Source organism: Borostomias antarcticus (genome assembly GCF_949987555.1).
Source record: "Borostomias antarcticus genome assembly, chromosome: 19".
Lineage (NCBI taxonomy): Eukaryota > Metazoa > Chordata > Actinopteri > Stomiiformes > Stomiidae > Borostomias > Borostomias antarcticus.
This window is the reverse complement of record NC_140252.1, coordinates 4,629,148-4,652,176: the sequence shown is the minus strand read 5'-3', so window position 1 is coordinate 4,652,176 and position 23,029 is coordinate 4,629,148. Positions and strand designations below refer to the sequence as shown.

Sequence of the window (23,029 nt, the reverse complement as noted above, 5' to 3'; positions counted from 1 at the left end):
TGGATTTGTGGTTTGTAGATGTAGAATTTCATAAACCTTTACACTATAAAACTTTATATAGTGCATTTCATACACAAAGGCAACACAATGCGCTTTACAGAGAGGAGGTGGGGGGTGTACAAATACTGATTCTACTACCCCTGATTTTCCAGAGGAAAGCAAAAAACAATTCACTCATGTGAGCCAATACAGGAGAACTAAAAATTCTTCCCTGACCTCTCTCAACAAGAGAGCTGAGCCATGCTTGCTCCTAGAACAAAGGATGACACTGACACTGCTCTAAAGATACATTTTCACTGACTGGAGGAAATGCTTGTATACAGTATTTTGAGTGAAATCTAAAGAAAAGTGACATTTGGATATTACAGTATAGTAATCTTTATGATAAGATGCATTCAATCTTGGTAATGAAAATTACAATTTCTATTCTAAATACAAAATGAAAATTCCTATACAAAATTACATGAAAATGTCACTTTATACTAAATACAAGTCACACACCAGGCCCTATTCGGAGTTTAAATCTACAATCTGTAAGAATGTAAATGTCTATATTGCTATGATAAATCAAGAGAGACTGATGTTAAATAAGGAAACTGTTTCTGCTAGAGCAATTTCTTGTGCTAAAATCTATATAATACACTATTATAATTATAGACTATAGCTCTATATAATACATTATAATTATATAATATACTGTAGATCTATATAACACATTGTAATTATATAATTAATTATCTAAATAATATAAACTGGCAGAGATTCAGTCAGGTGAGCAACAGGCAATTCTCCAGGGAGCAGGCTACCCTAACGGGCAATTCTGCAGGGCGTACTCTTAACTGCTTCAATCGAGCTGCAGGCGTCAAGACGATACACTGAATTTATCCTCAGACACAGGCTACATACTGTAATTTTAAGTCACTGAAGTTAATAATACAAAAGATGAGCAAAAGTTGTTTGTATGCAGATCTCTGATAAGCAGCTGCTTAACTAAATGGGCAAAACATCTCAAATATGTACATTTTCTCTCGTAGCACCTGCCCACAATGGCCAAAACCAATCAAGCCCCAACATATGGAGGAATCCTTGAAGCCAGCTATGGGTTGGGGCAACATGCGGAGCGTGCCAAGATGGTGGACTGAGCACTTGTTTCTTCCAAGTTCTGAGCAACGGACCTGAAAAAATCCTGAACTGAAAATGTAGTGGAAATGGTCTCAAAACTTGAGAAGTGTATCGACAGAGTGGAAGAAGCCTTGAAAGTCCTGCAGTCAAGGATAGATGAGTTTCTGAAGGAAAGTATAGGGGGGGAGGGTGGGGCACATTCAATGTGCAATGTGAACACCATATTTCACCGGAGTCGGAGTACATTCCAATGTGATTAGAATAACAACATATATTTGGTTTGATCAGCATACAGTCATTTTTAATTATTTTTTTATTTATTTCTGTAGAACAAAGAATGATGCTCAGAAAGAGCCTGGTCCAACGTGATGGCACCAGCGAACGATAGCGAAGGGGCAGTTTGTTTCACCACTTAAACACAAGTACCGGAGTGAAGAAGTGACCTCCAGGGAATGAGACATGGCATGCAGGGCCTAGAGCACACTGTGGGAAGGTTTGCATCCATTGGAATTGAGGAAGAGGAAACTGCTTATTGGTCGTTGGTGTAAAGCCCATAGCTGATTGGTTGGTCTTCTGTCCAGAAGTCTGGATTGTCTTGGTACCATTTCACTGTGAACACAAAAGAGGAATACGGAGGAAGAATGAGGCGGGGAAACTGCATATGGAGGCATACAGTATAACAATGAGCCCTTCCATGCCCCGAGGCAGCATACCTGTCCTCCTGATGCCCTCTGTCCAGGACACAGCGGGCTTCCAGCCCAACCTCCGCAGCTTCTCTGAGCTGATGGGGTACCGGAGGTCAACCTGGGGCCTAAGGGTGAGAGGTCAGAGGTAACTGCGCGGTGCCTTAGGTTATAGGGGCACGCCATCCTTTTTGATGTTCAGGCTTATTTCTTATATTTCAATTAACAAATGTATGTTTGTCAAAGTGTTGAAAGTCATTACATACATTAGTGTCATTACATACATTAGTGGTTTCTCGTTAACTTCGTTGCCGTCCACAGGGTCCCACTGATTTTCTAAGTGCATCTTAAATCCCCTCGAACATCTGATTAAGTCCTCACACTTTATCCGTTACTGCAAAGTACTCGGCCTAATTTGTTTCTCAAAAAGTTATTTAAAATGGCTTATATCAAATTCTTATTTTCTTGTGAGGAATTAAGTTGGTCGGTATAGAAGGGAGTTTTCAAATCGCTGGTCCGTTCAGAAACATGTTACTGGACAATGTCCACAGTAAGGTCGACCCAATAACAAAATGACACACAGAGGATTTCCATGTGACAAGCATGGCAGGCAGGCAGGCCACTACTGCATCTCTCTTTTCCAGAGACAAGCTGCTCACCTTTTATATGTTTTACTATATTTTACATTAAATTAGTCCTGTTTATTTTACAGGGTTACAGTGAGAACGACAGAATAGACAGTAATGGTAGTAGTCGTCGTGGTGAATGGGGTGCATCAATGTAAAGAGAAAATAAATAAAAGTTAAAAAAAATGGGGAATAGAGAAGAGATACAACAATTTAAATGGGAAACAGTGTATCCTGGGACATAGCAAGTTATTCACTTCGGGGGCAGATAATCCACATTCCTTACATAAGTGATCAGGGGTTGCCAATGGTTGAAAAATGTATCTGTTGAACTTCGCATGGAATACTTAATCTTTTCCAGCTCTAGATAAAACATAGTATCACGCAACCAACCTGTTTTATTGATATAAAGCACTTTGGGCTGCATTATGAAAGGTGCTCTATAAATAATATAATAATAATAATAATATTATTATATGGCACTAGCAGGTAACAACGTGGCCTCAACCAATTACAAGGGGTAATAATTCTGTTTATCAATATTCACTTTTCCCAGCACTATTCACAATCTTAAATAACAATGAGCACCACAGACCTTTTACCCCGTTACAATCCCACAACAATATGTACAAGATGTACAGACTGTAAAGAAGCCAGTGTTACAAGATGGATTAAAGAAAGTATGTGTTTTTGATGGACGGGAATGCACTACATCAGGTATAGTGTAAACAAGAGCAAATTCACAATAGCTGCGACCACGTACGAGCCGAAAAGGCTACAAGCATTTCCAATCTGGCTGAATCTTCTCCTCTCTTGTCTAATTAGTGGACTAGTAACAGCTCTGGTGCCACAATGCTTTTGTGGACAGTTTTGTGGACCAAGTGACCGACCGTCCTATAGAGTTGCTGGTTGCTGCTAAAAAAAAACAGTTGGATTTTATTTTAGTAATGAAAATGCCTGGGAAAAATAAATAAATAAATAAATAAATGTGAATTTTGAAAATGAATGGGACCCTATGGACGGCAAAAAGGTCAGGTGAAACCGGTAATGTATCTAACACTGACGAAGGTAAGGTTTGGCATGATATGTAATACTGGGAAAATGTAAGAGATAAGAATGTCAAAAGCTAAGGAATACCCCTTTAAGCAGCCATGGAGCCCACTGTCATAGGATTGTTACAGGACTGACTGTAATACTGTTATAAAGACTGACTGTAATACTGTTATAAAGACTGACTGTAATACTGTTATAAAGACTGACTAATACTGTTATAAAGACTGACTGTAATACTGTTATAAAGACTGACTGTAATACTGTTATAAGGACTGACTGTAATACTGTTATAAAGACTGACTGTAATACTGTTATAAGGACTGACTGTAATACTGTTATAAAGACTGACTGTAATACTGTTATAAAGACTGACTGTAATACTGTTATAAGGACTGACTGTAATACTGTTATAAAGACTGACTGTAATACTGTTATAAAGACTGACTGTAATACTGTTATAAAGACTGACTGTAATACTGTTATAAGGACTGACTGTAATACTGTTATAAGGACTGACTGTAATACTGTTATAAAGACTGACTGTAATACTGTTAAAGACTGACTGTAATACTGTTATAAAGACTGACTGTAATACTGTTATAAAGACTGACTGTAATACTGTTATAAGGACTGACTGTAATACTGTTATAAAGACTGACTGTAATACTGTTAAAGACTGACTGTAATACTGTTATAAAGACTGACTGTAATACTGTTAAATACTGACTGTAATACTGTTAAAGACTGACTGTAATACTGTTAAATACTGACTGTAATACTGTTAAAGACTGACTGTAATACTGTTAAATACTGACTGTAATACTGTTAAAGACTGACTGTAATACTGTTAAAGACTGACTGTAATACTGTTATAAAGACTGACTGTAATACTGTTATAAAGACTGACTGTAATACTGTTATAAAGACTGACTAATACTGTTATAAAGACTGACTGTAATACTGTTATAAAGACTGACTGTAATACTGTTATAAGGACTGACTGTAATACTGTTATAAAGACTGACTGTAATACTGTTATAAGGACTGACTGTAATACTGTTATAAAGACTGACTGTAATACTGTTATAAAGACTGACTGTAATACTGTTATAAAGACTGACTGTAATACTGTTATAAGGACTGACTGTAATACTGTTATAAGGACTGACTGTAATACTGTTATAAAGACTGACTGTAATACTGTTAAAGACTGACTGTAATACTGTTATAAAGACTGACTGTAATACTGTTATAAAGACTGACTGTAATACTGTTATAAGGACTGACTGTAATACTGTTATAAAGACTGACTGTAATACTGTTAAAGACTGACTGTAATACTGTTATAAAGACTGACTGTAATACTGTTAAATACTGACTGTAATACTGTTAAAGACTGACTGTAATACTGTTAAATACTGACTGTAATACTGTTAAAGACTGACTGTAATACTGTTAAATACTGACTGTAATACTGTTAAAGACTGACTGTAATACTGTTAAAGACTAACTGTAATACTGTTATAAGGACTGACTGAACTGTACTGCACCTACCGCTCAGCTACAAACTCCAACCAGTCACCCAGATCTGCATCAGGCACGTTTCTGACCTGTAAGATAGAAAGACACACGTGAGCACACAGACAAAGACACACACAGACACACAAACACACACAGACAAAGACAAACACACACACATACAAACACAGACACACACAAAGACAAACACAGACACACACAAACACAGACAAACACAAACACATACAAACAGACAAACAAAGCACAAACACAGACAAGCACAAACACAGACAAACACATACAAACAGACAAACAAAGCACAAACACAGACAAGCACAAACACAGACAAACACATACAAACAGACAAACAAAGCACAAACACAGACAAACACGGACAAACACACAAACACATACAAGCAGACACACAAACAGACAAACGCAGACACACAAACAAACAGACACACAGACAAACACAGGTACAAATACAGACAAAGACAAACACACACACATACAAACACAAAGACAAACACAGACAAACACACGCATACAAACACAGACACACAAAAAGACAAACACAGACACGCAGACAAACACAGACACACACAAACACAGACAAACACAAACACAAACATACAAACAAAGCACAAACACGGACAAACACAAACAAACACACACAAACCTACAAACACATACAAGCACAGACACACACAGACAAACACAGACACAAACACAGACAAACACGCATACAAACACAGACACACACAAAGACAAACACAGACACGCAGACAAACACAGACACACACAAACAAACACAAACACATACATACAAACAAAGCACAAACACGGACAAACACAAACAAACACACACAAACCTACAAGCACAGACACACACAGACAAACACAGACAAACACAGACACACACAGACAAACACAAACAAACACACACAAACCTACAAATACAGACCAACACAGACACACACAACTGATAGGATTATTTTCCCTCTCCTCAAAAAAAAAAATCACACCCAGGTGGGTGGTGTGCAAATCTAAATCTCTGTCTGTGTCTACATCTCATTCTATGAACACACAGACAGATGGGTGGACGGAAGGACACACGTCACGTATAGAACGGATTCATCGCTTAAAAACACATTCAACTCACCATCTTAGTCAGCTCTCTGGCAAGTTGAATGATGGGAATCTCAAAGTCGGAACCGATGTTGTAGATTTGTCCCACAACCCCCCTCTCCAGGACGGTGAGGAGCGCCTCGACAGCATCGTCCACATACAGGAAGTGTCGAGACTGGGGCCCTGTTCCCTGGATGGTGCTACGACCGACAGGAGAGCGGGATAGACCATGTCAACACAGTGGAAAAATAGCCGTGTTTTTTTTAATGCTCAAATCAATGTTCCAGTTTCATACCCTTCTGGGAGAAACCTAGAGGAAGTCAGACGTTACCATTTCTGGTCGTTTTGAAGAAGGCAAACAAATCTTGGGATGACCTGAAAAAACGTACACCTTTTAGCAAAAACAAAAACAAAAACAGGAATGTATAGACTAGAAAAAAGTGGTTGGTTTACCTTCTCAGTGAACTGTCTGGGCCCATAGACGTTATTACTCCTCGTTATAATAACTGGAAACTGGTGAAAAGGAGGAAGGGATGAATACATTATGCATCAGTCAAATGCAGTATGGGATATGTAGTGTGCAGCTGCTGTGTTAGTACCTTGTACCTCTCCCAGTAAGAGAGCACCAGACATTCTGCAGCTGCTTTGGTGATAGAGTATGGGTTGGACGGTCTCCTGGGACTTGCTTCCTCAAATGTCTGGTGGGAAAGATCAAAACTGTTAACACTAGCAGATGACAGTATTTATACAGATTTAACCATTTTAAGGAAGTGTAATGACAAGAGTATTAATTTTAAATTACTACTACAACTATTGTAAGTCACTTTGGATAAAAACGTCTGCTAAATGACTAATGTATTCTGTGTATATCTGTAGTGAGTAGAGCTCTGTATGAACCAACCGTGTCCAGGCTGTCTCCATAAACCTCGTCTGTGCTTATGTAAACAAACTTCTCCACCTTGGCATCAAACGCTGCTTTCAGAAGAAGTCGTGTTCCCTCCACGTTCACCCTCTGGAAGCTGGAGGGGGAGGTGAAGGATGTCTCTGACAGAGGGAACAGAAGGAATATCAGTGCAAATGAATAATATCCATTGTTGGACAGACGAGGTGAAGAGCTGGTTATTGGCTGTAGTTTTGGTGCCGTGAGAACAAAGGTAGCTGTGACTCTTCTCACCAACATGTGTTTTGGCCGCCAGGTGAAAGACGATGTCAATGTTTTCTGTGGTGAAGATGTGGTTCACCAAGCGTGGGTTGCATATGTCCCCCTGTTAACAGGAAAGTATGTGTTGTGATCTGCTCATTTAAAAGTACACACGCGCACACACAACTTTATTTCTAATCTTCATGTAACCGAGCTGACTTGGTTAAACTCACTCCTCAGTATACATTCCGCCCAAACGTGCCATCGTCTGAAAGCAGCGTTTGACGCCATGGTGGAGAAGTTTGTTTACAGGTTAAAGCGGTGTTGTTTATGTAAAGTGGTCCTCAAACCCAGCATGAACAAGTCAGGGTGGAAGCAATACTAAGGAGCGACGCAGTCAAAAACTGTGACAGTGGTGCCATGACCTGGAAACCCAGTTGAGCTCAGCTCAACCAGCTGGGGTTGCTGTGGTGTGTGGAGTGAGTTCAGGGGGGTGAGTGTACCCAAGCTGAATTGGTTAAACTCACTCCTCAGTACAAATGTTGTGCACCCGTGCCATCGAATCACTGGCTTCTCGGTTGCGTAGCTGCTAGAGGTGTTTATGACAGGTAGTCATGTGCGTTGGCAGGTCATCGAACTCAGAACTGTAAATTCATGTATTCATATTATATGACTCCACTACAGCGTTCTGGACATGATCAGTAAATGGCCTGACATACAGTATGCAGTATTCTCACCATAGGCGATTTTACCCTCTGAGAGTAGGGGGGGCAACATTTTGATGTGAGAAAAAAAAAAAACAGTTCTGCCATCCCATCCCATCTATTTACAAAGAATGCCAGTTGTGAACAGTATGCTAATAAGAAATCCGTATGACAATTCAATATGCACAACATTTCAAACTTCATCTAGACACCACAAGCATGTGGCATTATGACCGAGCACTAGGCTATACCCAACATCACAACATCAAACTGCAACTGCCTGCTGGTGCTAGCTTCCTCTCCGTTCTATTAATACATCCATGTGGTGAAGTTGCTAGTGCTAGCTTCGATAGCCTCTGGAGCACTTCTGCATTCGATTGCACTTGCTGCGGTGTCATTTCGAGTGGTAGCTTCTTCATTAGCATTGCCAGTTTTATTTTATTTTTTTATGAAGTGGTCAATTGTTTTTAAAGCTCTTTTCACCATTGTGAGCAGGTTGGCTAGTTGTAGCTTGTTGAGCACTGAGCAGTACAGTCAGATCTCTTTTTTTTGCGGTAACAGATCAAACCGGAAATAGTTGAGGTCGACGGACGAGTTGTGCCATTGGTGGATTATGATTTTTTTTTATTAAGGTAGCCTAGTTTAAGTAATAAATACACTTTTAAAATGAATGATGACCTAACACAAACTGGTACAAACCACAATTATGTATTTTTAGAATTTGAGCAGAGTTGGGCTGGCCAATCAGGGGGGGCACTTGCCCCCCCTATAAAATCGCCCATGATTCTCACCATGATGAGGGTGTAGTTGCCCCTGTCTTCAACATATTCCAGGCTCCTGGGACTCACACAGTAGTCCAGCTGGAACAGACCACAGTTTCACTCACACAGTAGTCCAGCTGGAACAGACCACAGTTTCACTCACACAGTAGTCCAGCTGGAACAGACCACAGTTTCACTCACACAGTAGTCCAGCTGGAACAGACCACAGTTTCACTCACACAGTAGTCCAGCTGGAACAGACCACAGTTTCACTCACACAGTAGTCCAGCTGGAACAGACCACAGTTTCACTCACACAGTAGTCCAGCTGGAACAGACCACAGTTTCACTCACACAGTAGTCCAGCTGGAACAGACCACAGTTTCACTCACACAGTAGTCCAGCTGGAACAGACCACAGTTTCACTCACACAGTAGTCCAGCTGGAACAGACCACAGTTTCACTCACACAGTAGTCCAGCTGGAACAGACCACAGTTTCACTCACACAGTAGTCCAGCTGGAACAGACCACAGTTTCACTCACACAGTAGTCCAGCTGGAACAGACCACAGTTTCACTCACACAGTAGTCCAGCTGGAACAGACCACAGTTTCACTCACACAGTAGTCCAGCTGGAACAGACCACAGTTTCACTCACACAGTAGTCCAGCTGGAACAGACCACAGTTTCATTCACACAGTAGTCCAGCTGGAACAGACCAGTTTCACTCACAGCTAACCTGCACTGACGCCTACAGCAACATTTCTGATTAAAGTAGTCTATGCAATAAAGCTTACACCTTATAGAACTGTGACTTAACCTGTGATAGTCCACACATCAAATGTATTTGTAGTGTATATATTTTGTGTCTTACATTGTCCAGGTTGATAATTCGCCAGTCTGGATGTCTGTTGACTAGGGAGCAGACGAAATGGGACCCACTGCATGGAAACAAACACAAATACATCAACGATTAGGAAGCGTGTTCTTTTAAGTTATTTTATACATCTTATCTGTTGGTGCGTTGTGTTGCTTGTTGCTCCTTTCTTGGCCAGGGCTCACTTAAAGTCGCACAGAAACTGACGTTTGAGATAACTTCCGTAGTTTGACTTATTTCCGACGCAAACAAGCTATGAGGGTGGGACATATGTTTATAGGAATTTGATTGGAACATTGACAAGTGGACGGGTTTTAAGAACCTTAGACAGATTCGATAGAAGGATAGCGTTGATTGACGGGTGGATGTCGTGAGAATATTGGCCTAAAATCTAAGGTACCTGTTGTCGTAATTGCACGTGACCTACCGTTTTAGTAAGAAATTATATACTTTGATATACAACAAAAGTAGAATTTTGTAATTTTTGGCATACATCGTTGAATAGGTGAACACTATGACCAATTATGTGAACCAAAATGGGACAGAATACTTTTTTCATTTCTGTGCGACTTTAAAAAGAGATGTAAATCTCAATGTGATTTTTCTCTGGTTTAAATAGGGTAAAAAATAAATTGGTGTAGCAACAACTGATGAAGACCTTATTTTCTACTAATATCTAGGATTTAGGATTCTGTAAATTGAAGTCCGACGGTTCTAGGCTACCTGTCCCTACCTGTCCCTTTCACTAATATGAAAATATACACTTACATGAAGCCTGATCCGCCGGTGACCAGGACAGTTGTGCTGAAGTCCATCTCACCACCTGAACTCACTGGTGTTGTCGTCAAAACCACCTAAACCACGACCGAGTCATAACCGGAGCAGTGCATTCAAGACCCACACCATTCACAGGCTCGGAGAAGGAAAACCATCACTTTGGTCAACTGTCATGCACCAGACAGATTCTGTCATCCCTCCTGACTACAGAGAGATTGAGCTTCTTCCTGCACAACAAATAACTTACAACATGGAGCTTGCGACAGTCGAATGCTGCTTTACGGCAGCGTTGACACGTATTAAACTGCGTTGGGGAGAGTTTTTATGACCCCGCCTGCTCTCTGATTGGCTTTTACGTGTGACGTACTACTGAGGTCTTTCGATGATTGGGTAAACTCTAAATCCATCATTCGTGTTAGTGCAGAGGGAACTCTGGATAGATCAGTCAGTCCACTGTTTCATTGTCAGAAAATGCCCTGTTAATGCCGAGGCTGGGGTATAACTAGGTGGACAATGTCTCATCTCTGGGCCACACTCACCGCCTTCATACTCTGTGCTGCGGCTGCGTTTGGAAAAACGGTATCGGGAGTTTTCAGGAGTGATGCCGCACGACAACAGAATGGCCAGTACATCACCAGGTTCATGTACCACGGTAGGAACCCTATAAGACAGTATCTAGACGCTGCCTGCATACAGCATGTCCATCTCTCGTTCTTCAGTTGATGCAGGCTTCCTTGCTCTGTCTGTTGTTCGCTGGTGTCAGAATTGAGGTGGCGAGTCGACGACCCATGTTGTGGACAGTCAGTGTGACCCCATTGGACCTTCTGTACCTTACTCACAGTCTCTCATTCAAGGCTTTGATACATTTGTCACAGACACAAAATACATATTGTGTGAATGGTGGGATATGACTCCATTCAATGCCATAATAGGTAGGAGGACAAAACACTAATTGTTGAGGGTTCAAATTTAATTTACACCCTAGTGAATAACAGGCCCTCTGTGAGCCCAGAGCCCAGGTCATTCAGGCCATAATTAGTCCCTGTGAACACAGTGGTGTCAAGTCAACACAGTGATTAATATAGCTACCTGTATGGATCCCTGATCATGGATGTGAGCACTGCTCAGCTCAGAACCAATGGTTCTCCAGCAAAATATAGTGCCATGTTAGAACTAAAGGTTTCAATTAATTTCAACTCTTCCTCTATCTCTTTCTGTACCTATATTCTCTCTCTCTCCCTCCCTCCTCCAGGGGGCAGCGGTCTGATCGTGTGCAGGCTGGATAACGCTCCACTGGCCGTGGAGAAGGAGTCTCGTCTGCTGCTGTTCCAGGATCTGGAGGAAGGCTTTGACAACCTCAGCTGCCCCGACCGCCTCTCCAGAGCTCAGCTCTCCAGTGAGTCCAACACGACACCGGGGCGTAGAGAGCCATTGTTAGTTTAGCTCACAGTCTGTGGTAAAACATATTCCTCTGTATTAACAGCTTGATTAATATAATTATTCCATGAGTGTCAGTCGGTCTCATTTGGCAGCTATTAACTAACATCATTCAACAGCTAGTTCCAACCATGCATTGTGATTGTCCAAGAGGCATTTGGAGCCGTGCCAATAACCACAATACCAAAGGGCAAATCAGTCCACTTTGATACATTTTGGTTGCCTATAGCAACAGTAAACAAAGTAGAACTATTTTTCGGATTGCAGATGGCTGAAAGCAATATTTTCCCAAAGGATATTTATAGGACAGTGCAGTGCTGTTGTATCAAAGCAATAATACACTCGAGGTGGAGCTTTTGGTTCTATTTCAACATTCGTTGCAATGTTTCACTATGGGATGACGCTCACGTGACATCCTGCTGGAAGCCAAAGACGTTTGTCAGAATGACAGACTGGTCATGTGTGACAGGTAGCCACACCCCCTGTACTTACACACGCTGACCAGCGGTGAGCCCGTCATTCTCGCTCTCTTCCACCGTGAAGTTTGTGTTGAACCTGCCTAGTAGTGTGCTCGGACGGACTCACCTCGTAGGGGGATTCGGTAGCCTCTGGTCACCGTCTTCCGTCGCCGAGCACGAGACAGTTTTCCCGAGCCCACTATTTGTGATGCCGGCTAGCCCTCACAGGCTAGCAAGTGAAGCTGTCACAAGCATAACTAAGCTCTCCTCCCGCTGGAAGATTGCCTGGAGTCTCCCTCCCATTACAAGGATGGTCACTCCCTTCGCCACACCTAGTGGCAGTGTAGCTATCGTGCATCCTCCTTCATTACGGTATGGGTTCCCACGATACTGCAGACTGGTTCTCAGGTAGCTAGCTCTACAGCGTTACAACCATCCACCTAGTCTAGTCTGTCACTTTAAGTTGCTATTGTCCTCGGTGTCACAACCGAGGTCCTAGCATCGCATAACGGCCTATGTAGTTTGCTTCCCCGTCACTGGGTTCACCAAACTTCGCTTGCTGATAGCCCTAGCACAGCCCCTGCTAGCTAAAACATGTATGTCACTGTCCCCAGTTAGCTACAGCTGGCACAGATAACTAGCCGTCACAAGCTAATTAGCCTAGCCTGACCGCAGGCTTCTGACCCTGTGGTCCCCGGACCTCGTGTGTTGGTGCTTACCCTTTAGTTAGCTAGTTCGTCACTGTCCTAGTTACTTTAAACTAGCTGTGCTAACCAGACTTTATAAGCTAGTTAGCAACATTGCTACAGGCCGCTGCTTATTAGCTAACAACAGGTCGTCACTGTCCTGCTCTACTTTTAAGACAGCAGTACTACCTAACTCTTACCAGTTAGCTAGTCACCCCCCTCCTTGACATGGCTACACCCAACTCCAGAGAATATGACGGAGCTTGAGGTTGTATGATAGCTTGGAAGGACGCCCACAACCTCTGCCTTGTGTTTGGGACCCTTCCACACTGCGGCTGCACTGGCAGATAAATCCTTATGTCCGGCGTGCAGTGCCCTGACAGACACGGCCTTTGTGAGGCGGGAGAGGATCGCTAGCAAGCGTCCTGCCACTCTCGACCCCACCCCTACGGTCCGGGAATCCATGCTCGCACTTATCGATGATGAGCTGCCCGGCCCCAGCGTTCGGGACTGTGGCAAGGAATTGGAACTCTTCCAGCCTCTCACCTAATGACTGGCTCAGGCTCCGTTCCCTTACGAGAACAGCGATACTATTGACATGACGTATGCTGATCAGGGGGATGCCCTCTTCCCAGCAGACGAGGAGGAAGAGGAGGACAGTGGTCGGCTATCGGCCCTCCTACCATCGGTAGTGCAGCTAGTGAGTCCATGGAGTCCGCTGATTCCGACCTCTCATTTGTGGAACTATGTAAGAGAGCAGCGTTTCGCCTGGGCCTTACCTGGCCCACTCCTATGGGTCCCCAGGTGGGGCATAAGTCCATCTATGATGGTAAAGTGCTGTCGTTGGGTGCTCCTACTCCCCATCAGCTCCTTCCCCTGCACCCCGACTGCATCAAGGGGCTCGAGCTACTGGAATAAACCCCAGTCGGACGAAGTCCAGCTGAAGGGTTTCCTTCACCTGGAGATGGAGGGTTTGGAATCGGAGGGTCTCACCAACCTGTCCACTTTCGTGACAGAGATCACCCACCATCTCTGCCCTGGCTGGCCCCAGCCGACCATGGTTTTCAAGTCTTCCGTGAACCAAAGGGTCTACAAATCCTGTAGCCTCACAGCTAAAGCTTTGAACACGGTCTCTCTTCTTGCCGCATACCAAAAACGTCTGCTAAAGGACTAATGTATTCTGTGTATATCTGTAGTGAGTAGAGCTCTCTGAAATGATCAATGCTCCGGTAGACCCTAAACTCCTATTCGAGAAGGCTATCGCCGCGCGCAGAGCAGCCTGTGAGCAGAGACAGAAGGAGGGCGAGATATACACTTCCGTTCTACCTCGCAAGACCCAGTCCAAACTTGCCCCTCCCAAGGGCTCGGTTTGAGACAGATTCGGCCGTCCAGCCACCTACAACCGACCCCCGCCTCCTCCAGGGAACCCCAGGGCTGCTCCCCCTGAGGCACAGGTACGGTCCTGCTCACAGACCCCATCTGCAAAAGGGAAAGCATGGGCTAAGCAGAATCCCAAGCCCCCCCGCTAAGAAGAAGGGACAGCCCAGTGCGTCCAACAAGAATCAGGCATCCTGGCGATCGCCCGGTCTTCTGAGGGGGACACTCGTTCGGTGTTCCGGTGCCCCCCCAGAACAAGTGCATTCACCCCCCAAGAGACAGATGGTAGAAGCCCTAGTTCTTCAGGTTCCCGGCCCAGGGTTCTGGGCTCGTTCGACACGCTGCCTCGGAGACCCGGGTGCGATGTTGCGTCCCGTGCTATAGTACATGTTCAGCAGCTCTCCTCTCGTCCCCAGCAGGGGTTAGAAGTGGAAAATGTCATGTGTCGTCATCTACAATGCTCTTGTCTGTTGCAACCAGGCAGGTCCAAGCCAAGGGCTCGGAAGATAAAAATAAAAACATTGTCAAAATATGAACCGGCGACCCCCATGACGCCGGCAGAGGGCGCTACCGCGCCTCTGACGAGACCCCAGCATGGGCCTCTCACTGGCCGGGTGGACTGTCTTAGCCACCGTATCTCCGGGCTACAGACTACAGTTTGCTACAAAGCCCCCTCCGTTCACCGGAATGGTGTCTTCAATAGCCAGGGGAGATTCTGCCTCAGTGCTTAAGGAGGAGATTGCCTCTCTCCTGCACAAAGGGGTCATACAAGTCGTACCAGAAGGAGACAGTCAGAACGGTTTTTACTCTCGATATTTCCTCATTCCAAAGAGGGAGGGAGCAGTGTTTACATTCGGTAAACACCGCCCCACAAGTGTTTACCGAATGTGTGGAGGCAGCCCCCCATCCATTGTGACTCCAGGGCATGATAATCCTGACGATTACCTGCTCTGCGCCCCATCACAGAAGCAGGCAGTACGGGACACAGGCATTCTTCTAACACACCTAGCAGCTTCAGGGTGTATCTAGCCAAGAGTGCTTTGATCCAAGTTCAGTCAATAGAATACCTGGGAGTCAGGTTGGATTCTGTCACGTTTCGAGCTACTCTGTCAGAGAAACGCATTGCCTCGTTCAAACAGTGTCTGGCCATGTTCTGCTTGGGACACTGGGTCAAGTTCAGGCTGTGCCTTCATCTATTGGGACTCATGGCATCGACCATACAGTATCAGTAGTTCCTCCGGGACCACTGTTAATGAAGGATTTTCAACATTGGGTAGCAAGCTTATACTTGTGCCCCCGCTGCCACCTTCCGCCACTCATGGAGGGACCCCCGCCTGTTCGAGGTCGGAAATCCCATGGGCGCGGTGTCATCGAGAACAGAGCTCTCAACAGACGCCTCCCTCTGGGGCTGGGGGGCTGTTCTTGAGGGAAGAGCCGTGAACGGAGTGTGGTCTCCACAGCTCCGCCACGCTCACATCAATTACCTTCAACTGCTCTCAGTCTACTTGGCGCTGAGACATTTCCTACCCCTGTTGCGAGGCCGTCATGTCCTGGTCAGGACAGACAACACGACCGCAGTGGCTTACATCAATCGCCAGTGTGGTCCTCGGTCCGTGACTCTATGCAAGCTGGCACACAGATTGATCTTGTGGTGCAGCAACCACTTAGCGTCGTTACGTGCGACCCATGTCCCAGGCACGCAGAACTGTGGAGCTGACCTGCTCTCCAGAGGACATCCCCGGTTCGGGGACTGGACTCTGGTCTCAGATGTGGTAGGTCAGATCTGGGAGAGATTCGGCCAGGCTTCCGTAGATCTTTTTTCCTTGCACAAAAACGCGCAGTGCCCTATTTTCTTCTCTCTGGACGATGAGGCACCTCTCGGAGTAGACGCGCTGGCCAATCTGTGGCCAAACGTGCTACTGTATGCTTTTCCTCTGATCGCCCTCGTCACCCCAACTCTAGCCAGAGTCAGGGAGCAGGGCCTGTTACTGATTCTGATCGCCCCACGTTGGTCGAGCAGACCGTGGCTAGCGGAGATCACACAGCTCCTCTCGGACCAACCATGGCCACTCCCGTTATGCAGGGATCTAGTATCCCTGGCGCACGGTCAGGTTTTCCATACCAGACCCGAGCTACTAGCCCTGTGGGCATGGCCTGTGAGAGTATGAACGTGGATGCGGATGAACTCCCACCCAACGTGATCCATACCCTGCACAATGCTAGGGTGTTCTCCACATAAACATGGCATACAAGTGGCATGTGTTTGAGAAGTGTTGTGTTGGACAGCATCACTTTTCAGTGCTCTGCTGCTAAAGTCGTATGTTTTCTGCAATCCTTATCGGACATTGGCAGGGCTTTTTGTACCGTTAAGGTCTATCTAGCCGCTATCTCTGCCTACCATGTAGGCTTCAATTCCGATGCACTGAGTGAACACCGATTGGTGCTTTGGTTCATGAAAGGGGTGCGCCGTATGCATCCCGTGTCCGGACCTATAGCTCCTTCGTGGGACCTCCCCATCGTACTTGAGGTGCTCTCTGGGCAGCTCTTCGAGCCACTGGAGAGTGCCGATATGAAGGCTCTCTCCTTCAAGACTGCACTGTTGACTATGAACCAGGCCTTAACCCCGCATGTGTACCCAAAGTAATTTCTGCTCCCAACAGCACAGTTGTGGAGCTCGTAGCTTTCCACCCTCCTCCATTCTCCTCTGACGAGGAAAGGAGGTTTCATTTTTTGCGTCCTGTGCGTGCTTTACGCACTTATGTAGACAGGACTAGTGCCATCAGACAGAGCGACCAGCTCTTCATCTCATGGTTTCCTCCCCGTGCGGCAAAACCCATTTCTAGCCGACGGCTATCACACTGGATTGTGGATGCCATCACCATGGCGTATGGGTGTAAGGGTCTGCCACCCCCTGTGGGTCTCAGGGCTCGTTCTACCAGAGGCATGGCCACCTCTTGGGCACTGTTCAGGGGCTTATCAGTGCAAGATATCTGCGTGGCGGCAAGTTGGTCAATTCCCCACATGTTCGCCAGTTTCTACCGACTAGACGTGACTGCGACTGCACTGGCTCATGCAGTCCTAACACCACCAGTCTTAGTCTATAAGTAAAATACCATGTTGTTTACTGTCTAACACCCCCAGTCTTAGTCTATATGTAAAGTACCATGTTGTTTACTGTCTAACACCCCCAGTCTTAGTCTATAAGTAAAATACCATGTTGTTTACTGTCTAACCCACCCAGTCCGGCTGAGCGAGGAGGAGCACAACCAGACCATCCCCCCCCAGCCGGCCCCCCAGGCCTGGCACGCCCTCTATGCTGACCGCTACACCTGCCAAGAGGGCAGCGTCCCGCAGCAGGCCGGCCTGCACTTCCACATCCTGCTGCTCAACCCCGACGCCGCCGGGAACCCCAGAGAACACTTCAGCGCCGAGGAGGCCGGTCAGTAGAGGCCCACAGACATGATAACACCTGACCTGGGGTCAGAGATATACAGGCCCAGCTCCTGACAGACATGATAACACCTGACCTGGGGTCAGAGATATACAGGTCCCTGCCCACAGACATGATAACAGCTGATCTGGGGTCAGCGATATACAGGCCCCTGCCCACAGACATGATAACAGCTGACCTGGGGTCAGCGATATACAGGCCCTACTCCTGACAGACATGATAACAGCTGACCTGGGGTCAGCGATATACAGATTCAGACGAGCTATATGCATGTTACCTCCTACCTATTCCTTAGGAATCATTTTTGCATAGTTACACGATATAAAAATGACAGTTGTTCTTTGTTTATGAAGCTCATCTTCTCCTCTCTCACCTCTCCTCCTCCGTCCCCGTGCTTCTTGGCAGGCCTTTATAGCTTCTACTTCCTGTTGATCCTGGCCTACTTCGTGGCGTCCTGCATCTATGTGCAGCCCCTGTGGCAGGCCCTGCGTAAGGGAGGCCCCATGCACAAGGTGCTGAAGGTCCTGTCCACAGCCCTGATGCTGCAGGGAGTCTCTGCCCTCTTCAATTACATCCACCTGGCCAGGTCAGACACATGCCATCCTGTTGTTGATTAGGAACTGTGGTGTTTATAAACATTTGACTGTCTGTGGTGTTTATAAATGTATGTCTGTCTGTGTTTATAAATGTTTGTCTGTGGTGTTTATAAACGTTTGACTGTCTGTGGTGTTTATAAATGTTTGTCTTTCTGTGTTTATAAACATTTGTCTATGGTGTTAGGCGTTTGACTGTGGTGTTCATTGATGTTAGACTGGTGTTTATAAACGTTTGACTGTGAGGTTTATAAACGTTTGGCTGTGGTGTTTATAACCGATTTGCTGTGGTGTCTCCTACAGGTATGCCTTGGACGGTGTGGGCAGACCCATAATGGGAAGCTTGGCTGAGTGTGAGTCTACTACTACTACACCACATGTCTCATTTCCATGTTGCTTTCATGTTGTCTGTGTCTAACGAGTTCCTGGTGGTGCAGTCTGTGACATGGTCTCCCAGGTGTCCATGCTGTACATGCTGCTGAGTCTGTGCATGGGCTGGACGCTGAGCAGAGGCAGGAAGCCCCAGAGCAGACCGCTGCAGTGGGACTCCTCCCCCGCCTCCACCGCCCTGGCCCTGGGGGGTGTGGCCATGCAGGTCAGAGTCCGACCCCACCCCCTAACCCTGCCCTTTGACCTCTAACCTCTACCGACCCCGACAGGCTGGCTTCTCTCTGCTGCAGTACTCCCACGGTCCCATGTGCTTGTATGCTGTCCTGCAGGGGGCGCTGCTGCTGTGGGAGCAGTACGAGGAGACGGAGCACCACAGCTACCACGCCCAGCGCAGCGTGGCCGGCCTGCTGCTCCTGGCACTGCGGGTGAGCCTGGCGCTGCTGCTGGCCTCCGTGCTCCACCAAATCATCAGCTCCGAGAGGAGCGCCCTCAAGAGAGACTTCTACCTGGGCTTTGCCAAGGTACACACTCCCGCAGACCCCTACGTTAGTGTGTGCACAATCTAGGAGCTAACGGAAGAACATTTCACTGCTTGTTGTGCCTGTATGATGTAGGGTGCGTTCGTAAATGCGCTCCGAGAATCTGCTCCGGTTTCAACATCATAGAGCGCCTTGAAATCAGTGTGTATGTGTATGAAATGCGCTATACAAATAAAGCTTTGATTGATTAATTGATTGAGTTAATTTAGGGATGGTCAGTTTGCTCGGTCTTTTCAGTCAGAGCGTCCAGTGTGCACTCTGAGTGCTCCCAGAGTGCAGTGCTCTGAATTTTCAAACCGAGCGCATTTACGAACGCACCCGTAGTATGTGACAAATAAACATGGCTCAGAAAACAGGAAGGCTGGTAGGCATAATGAGGATTATACTGTACACACCCTGTAGGACAGAGTTGAGTATTACACACACCCTGTAGGACAGAGTTGAGTATTACACACACCCTGTAGGACAGAGTTGAGTATTACACACACCCTGTAGGACAGAGTTGAGTATTACACACACCCTGTAGGACAGAGTTGAGTATTACACACACCCTGTAGGACAGAGGTGAGTATTACACACACCCTGTAGGACAGAGGTGAGTATTACACACACCCTGTTGGACAGAGTTGAGTATTACACACACCCTGTAGGACAGAGTTGAGTATTACACACACCCTGTAGGACAGAGTGTACTGATGTAAAACTGTCTTCCATGACCTCACCAATATATGTTCTGTGGCGGTACAGTAAGAAGGTCCTGGGTTCAATTCCCGCTTGGGACGTTGTCGGAACTAGGGATGTTCTCCCCAGGATTGTCGGGTACTCAGGTGGGGTATCTCCCAGGCCTTTCTGTGCGGACTTTGCATGTTCTCCCTGTGTTCGCTAAGGTTTCCTACAAGAACCCAATATGAAAAACATGCAGAAGAGCAGATGCTCTTCAGTCCGGTCCCTGACCAGCACTTGGACTGAGTGTTAGTGTTGTGTTTTGGTGTGTAACTGCCGTGTGGCCAATAAAACGACCTCTGAGGTGTGTGTGACAGGGCTGTTACCTCTGGGTCCTGTGTAATAAGTCTGTGTGTGACAGGGCTGTTTCATCAGGTTCCTGTGTAATAAGCCTGTGTACAGGGCTGTTACCTCTGGGTCCTGTGTAATAAGTCTGTGTGTGACAGGGCTGTTTCATCAGGTTCCTGTGTAATAAGTCTGTGTGTGACAGGGCTGTTTCCTCTGGGTCCTGTGTAATACGTCTAACTGTGTCACAGGGCTGTTTCCTCTGGTTCCTGTGCCACCCCACCTTGGTCCTGATCACACTTGTCTTCAATGAGCATCAGAGAGACAAGGTCAGTCATTTAGACCCGATGCAGCATGGACACCATTCACAAGCGCAATGACAACAGTTAGTGAACAAAATTGTGTGTTTGTGTGCCTTCACACGTGTGCGTGTGTGTGTGTGTGTGTCTCCAGGTGGTGACCATCGGTGTGATCCTGTGCCAGTCCATATCGGTGGTGATTCTCTACCAGCTGTTTCTGTCCCGCAGTCTGTACTGGGAGGTCTCGTCTCTGTCCTCGGTCACTCTACCGCTCACCATGTCCAGAGCCAGCCGGGGACGCTACTGACCACACGAGGGACCCGGGAGGGAGGGACGCGCTGTGACACGCCGGGAACGGCAGGGCCACTCTCCTCCACTAGCTCCGCCCACAGGCAAAGGCGCCCCGATTGAGGGGTGAAAGGAAGGGTCTGCATTGGAAAAAAAACTAAAGTTGGTCCCCACAGCGGATGTACAGCCAGCCTGAGCATGTGTACAAGTGAGGAGGCAGCTTGAGCGGGTACGCTGGCAGGCCTGACCAGGCTCCACCAAGCGCAAGCAGCACAGTCGCCTCCCAGAGCTCCCAGGATAAGAGCGCCGCCACGTTTTTAAGAGCACAGACAAAGCTGTCCAAGAACTTCATCCTGCAGAGTCTCGCTTGTTAGTGTGCAACAGGTGGATTATATTACTGTCTCATTTCCAATTTTGAGTATGTCATTTAGTTATTTTATTTATTTTTTTCAACTATGGCTGGATTTAGGAATTCTGTACAAGACTAACTAGAAAAACAACTCTTTACATACTAGGAACATGAAATAAGATGTTTGATGGGTATTTCTAGTCCCTTGTGTAAGAGGGAATGGATGGATGATGTTATATCTGACGTATAACTCTCCAAAACAATCCCATGTGTACCGTGAATGCTTGGAAATGTTCAAGTTCTTCGTTGTATTTTTTCCAGTAAATTATCTATGTATCTTATGTATTTCAAAGTGTTTGGCGCACATGTTTTGCTGCTGTCTCATTCCATTGTTGTCAACGTTCAACCAATAATATTTGGTTCTTTCTGCTAAAACTTAAGCAATCACATAGAACTAACTCTCAGTCATGGGTGGAGAAAACTATCCGCAGTACACTCACTTGGCAGGCAGGGGGCAGGAGCCAGGCTACAGTCGGGTAGATGCATGTGAGAATTGTATTATTGTTATTTGCATCAATTATGGAATTATACTTGAACATGAATGCTTGTTATTGTTTTCTTTGACATTTGATCTAGAAATGTGCAACAATGTCCACACAGCTTTGTTTACCTTCCAAGTGCCTGAGATGACAATCATGATACCTGTGGGCTGGAGACGGGGCTCAGGGATAATGTTATAATCATGTTATAATCATGATACCTGTGGGCTGGAGAGGGGCTCAGGTACGATGTTATAATCATGTTATAATCATGATACCTGTGGGCTGGAGAGGGGCTCAGGTACGATGTTATAATCATGTTATAATCATGATACCTGTGGGCTGGAGAGGGGCTCAGGTACGATGTTATAATCATGTTATAATCATGTTATAATCATGATACCTGTGGGCTGGAGAGGGGCTCAGGTACGATGTTATAATCATGTTATAATCATGATACCTGTGGGCTGGAGAGGGGCTCAGGGATCATGTTATAATCATGTTATAATCATGATACCTGTGGGCTGGAGAGGGGCTCAGGGATAATGTTATAATCATGTTATAATCATGATACCTGTGGGCTTGAGAGGGGCTCAGGGATAATGTTATAATCATGTTATAATCATGATACCTGTGGGCTGGAGAGGGGCTCAGGGATAATGTTATAATCATGTTATAATCATGATACCTGTGGGCTGGAGAGGGGCTAAGGGATAATGTTATAATCATGTTATAATCATGATACCTGTGGGCTGGAGAGGGGCTCAGGGATAATGTTATAATCATGTTATAATCATGATACCTGTGGGCTGGAGAGGGGCTCAGGGATAATGTTATAATCATGTTATAATCATGATACCTGTGGGCTGGAGAGAGGCTCAGGGATAATGTTATAATCATGTTATAATCATGATACCTGTGGGCTGGAGAGAGGCTCAGGGATAATGTTATAATCATGTTATAATCATGATACCTGTGGGCTGGAGAGGGGCTCAGGGATAATGTTATAATCATGTTATAATCATGTTATAATCATGATACCTGTGGGCTTGAGAGGGGCTCAGGTACGATGTTATAATCATGTTATAATCATGATACCTGTGGGCTGGAGAGAGGCTCAGGGATAATGTTATAATCATGTTATAATCATGATACCTGTGGGCTGGAGAGGGGCTCAGGTACGATGTTATAATCATGTTATAATCATGATACCTGTGGGCTGGAGA

At 45.7% G+C, this 23,029-nt stretch overlaps 2 protein-coding genes across 3 annotated transcripts; one reads left to right on the top strand and one right to left on the bottom strand.

The window, feature by feature from the left end:
• Positions 1-146: 146 nt before the first annotated feature.
• Positions 147-10,626, bottom strand: tgds (TDP-glucose 4,6-dehydratase). 2 transcript variants are annotated; one of them, XM_084453285.1, is made up of 12 exons: positions 10,381-10,626; positions 9,610-9,676; positions 8,767-8,835; positions 7,305-7,395; positions 7,032-7,174; positions 6,730-6,828; positions 6,584-6,643; positions 6,462-6,505; positions 6,165-6,330; positions 5,039-5,094; positions 1,836-1,933; positions 147-1,731 (listed from the first exon to the last, which is right to left on the bottom strand). In XM_084453285.1, exons 1-12 carry the CDS (start codon positions 10,425-10,427, stop codon positions 1,652-1,654), a joined length of 1,020 nt encoding a protein of 339 aa, XP_084309411.1. In that variant the 5' UTR covers positions 10,428-10,626; the 3' UTR covers positions 147-1,651. The 2 variants fall into 2 exon arrangements, with proteins under 2 accessions (XP_084309411.1, XP_084309412.1); XM_084453286.1 differs by having other exon boundaries at positions 7,089-7,174.
• Positions 10,627-10,861: 235 nt separating this feature from the next.
• Positions 10,862-21,977, top strand: gpr180 (G protein-coupled receptor 180). Its single transcript, XM_084453339.1, has 9 exons — positions 10,862-11,041; positions 11,642-11,785; positions 17,589-17,786; positions 18,204-18,384; positions 18,695-18,744; positions 18,829-18,986; positions 19,111-19,302; positions 20,580-20,657; positions 20,782-21,977. Exons 1-9 carry the CDS (start codon positions 10,903-10,905, stop codon positions 20,932-20,934), a joined length of 1,293 nt encoding a protein of 430 aa, XP_084309465.1. The 5' UTR covers positions 10,862-10,902; the 3' UTR covers positions 20,935-21,977.
• The last annotated feature ends 1,052 nt before the right edge of the window (positions 21,978-23,029 follow it).

Excerpts from the sequence above, each read along its gene's own strand:
- tgds (XM_084453285.1), bottom strand. The coding sequence starts at position 10,427 with ATGGACTTCAGCACAACTGTCCTGGTCACCGGCGGATCAGGCTTCAT. Across the intron at positions 6,829-7,031 it reads ATGGAGACAGCCTGGACACG|ACATTTGAGGAAGCAAGTCC; the intron begins GTTGGTTCATAC and ends CTTTCCCACCAG. Across the intron at positions 6,644-6,729 it reads CTTACTGGGAGAGGTACAAG|TTTCCAGTTATTATAACGAG; the intron begins GTACTAACACAG and ends CCTTTTCACCAG.
- gpr180 (XM_084453339.1), top strand. The coding sequence starts at position 10,903 with ATGTCTCATCTCTGGGCCACACTCACCGCCTTCATACTCTGTGCTGCG. Across the intron at positions 11,786-17,588 it reads CTCCAGAGCTCAGCTCTCCA|TCCGGCTGAGCGAGGAGGAG; the intron begins GTGAGTCCAACA and ends TAACCCACCCAG. Across the intron at positions 17,787-18,203 it reads CTTCAGCGCCGAGGAGGCCG|GCCTTTATAGCTTCTACTTC; the intron begins GTCAGTAGAGGC and ends GCTTCTTGGCAG.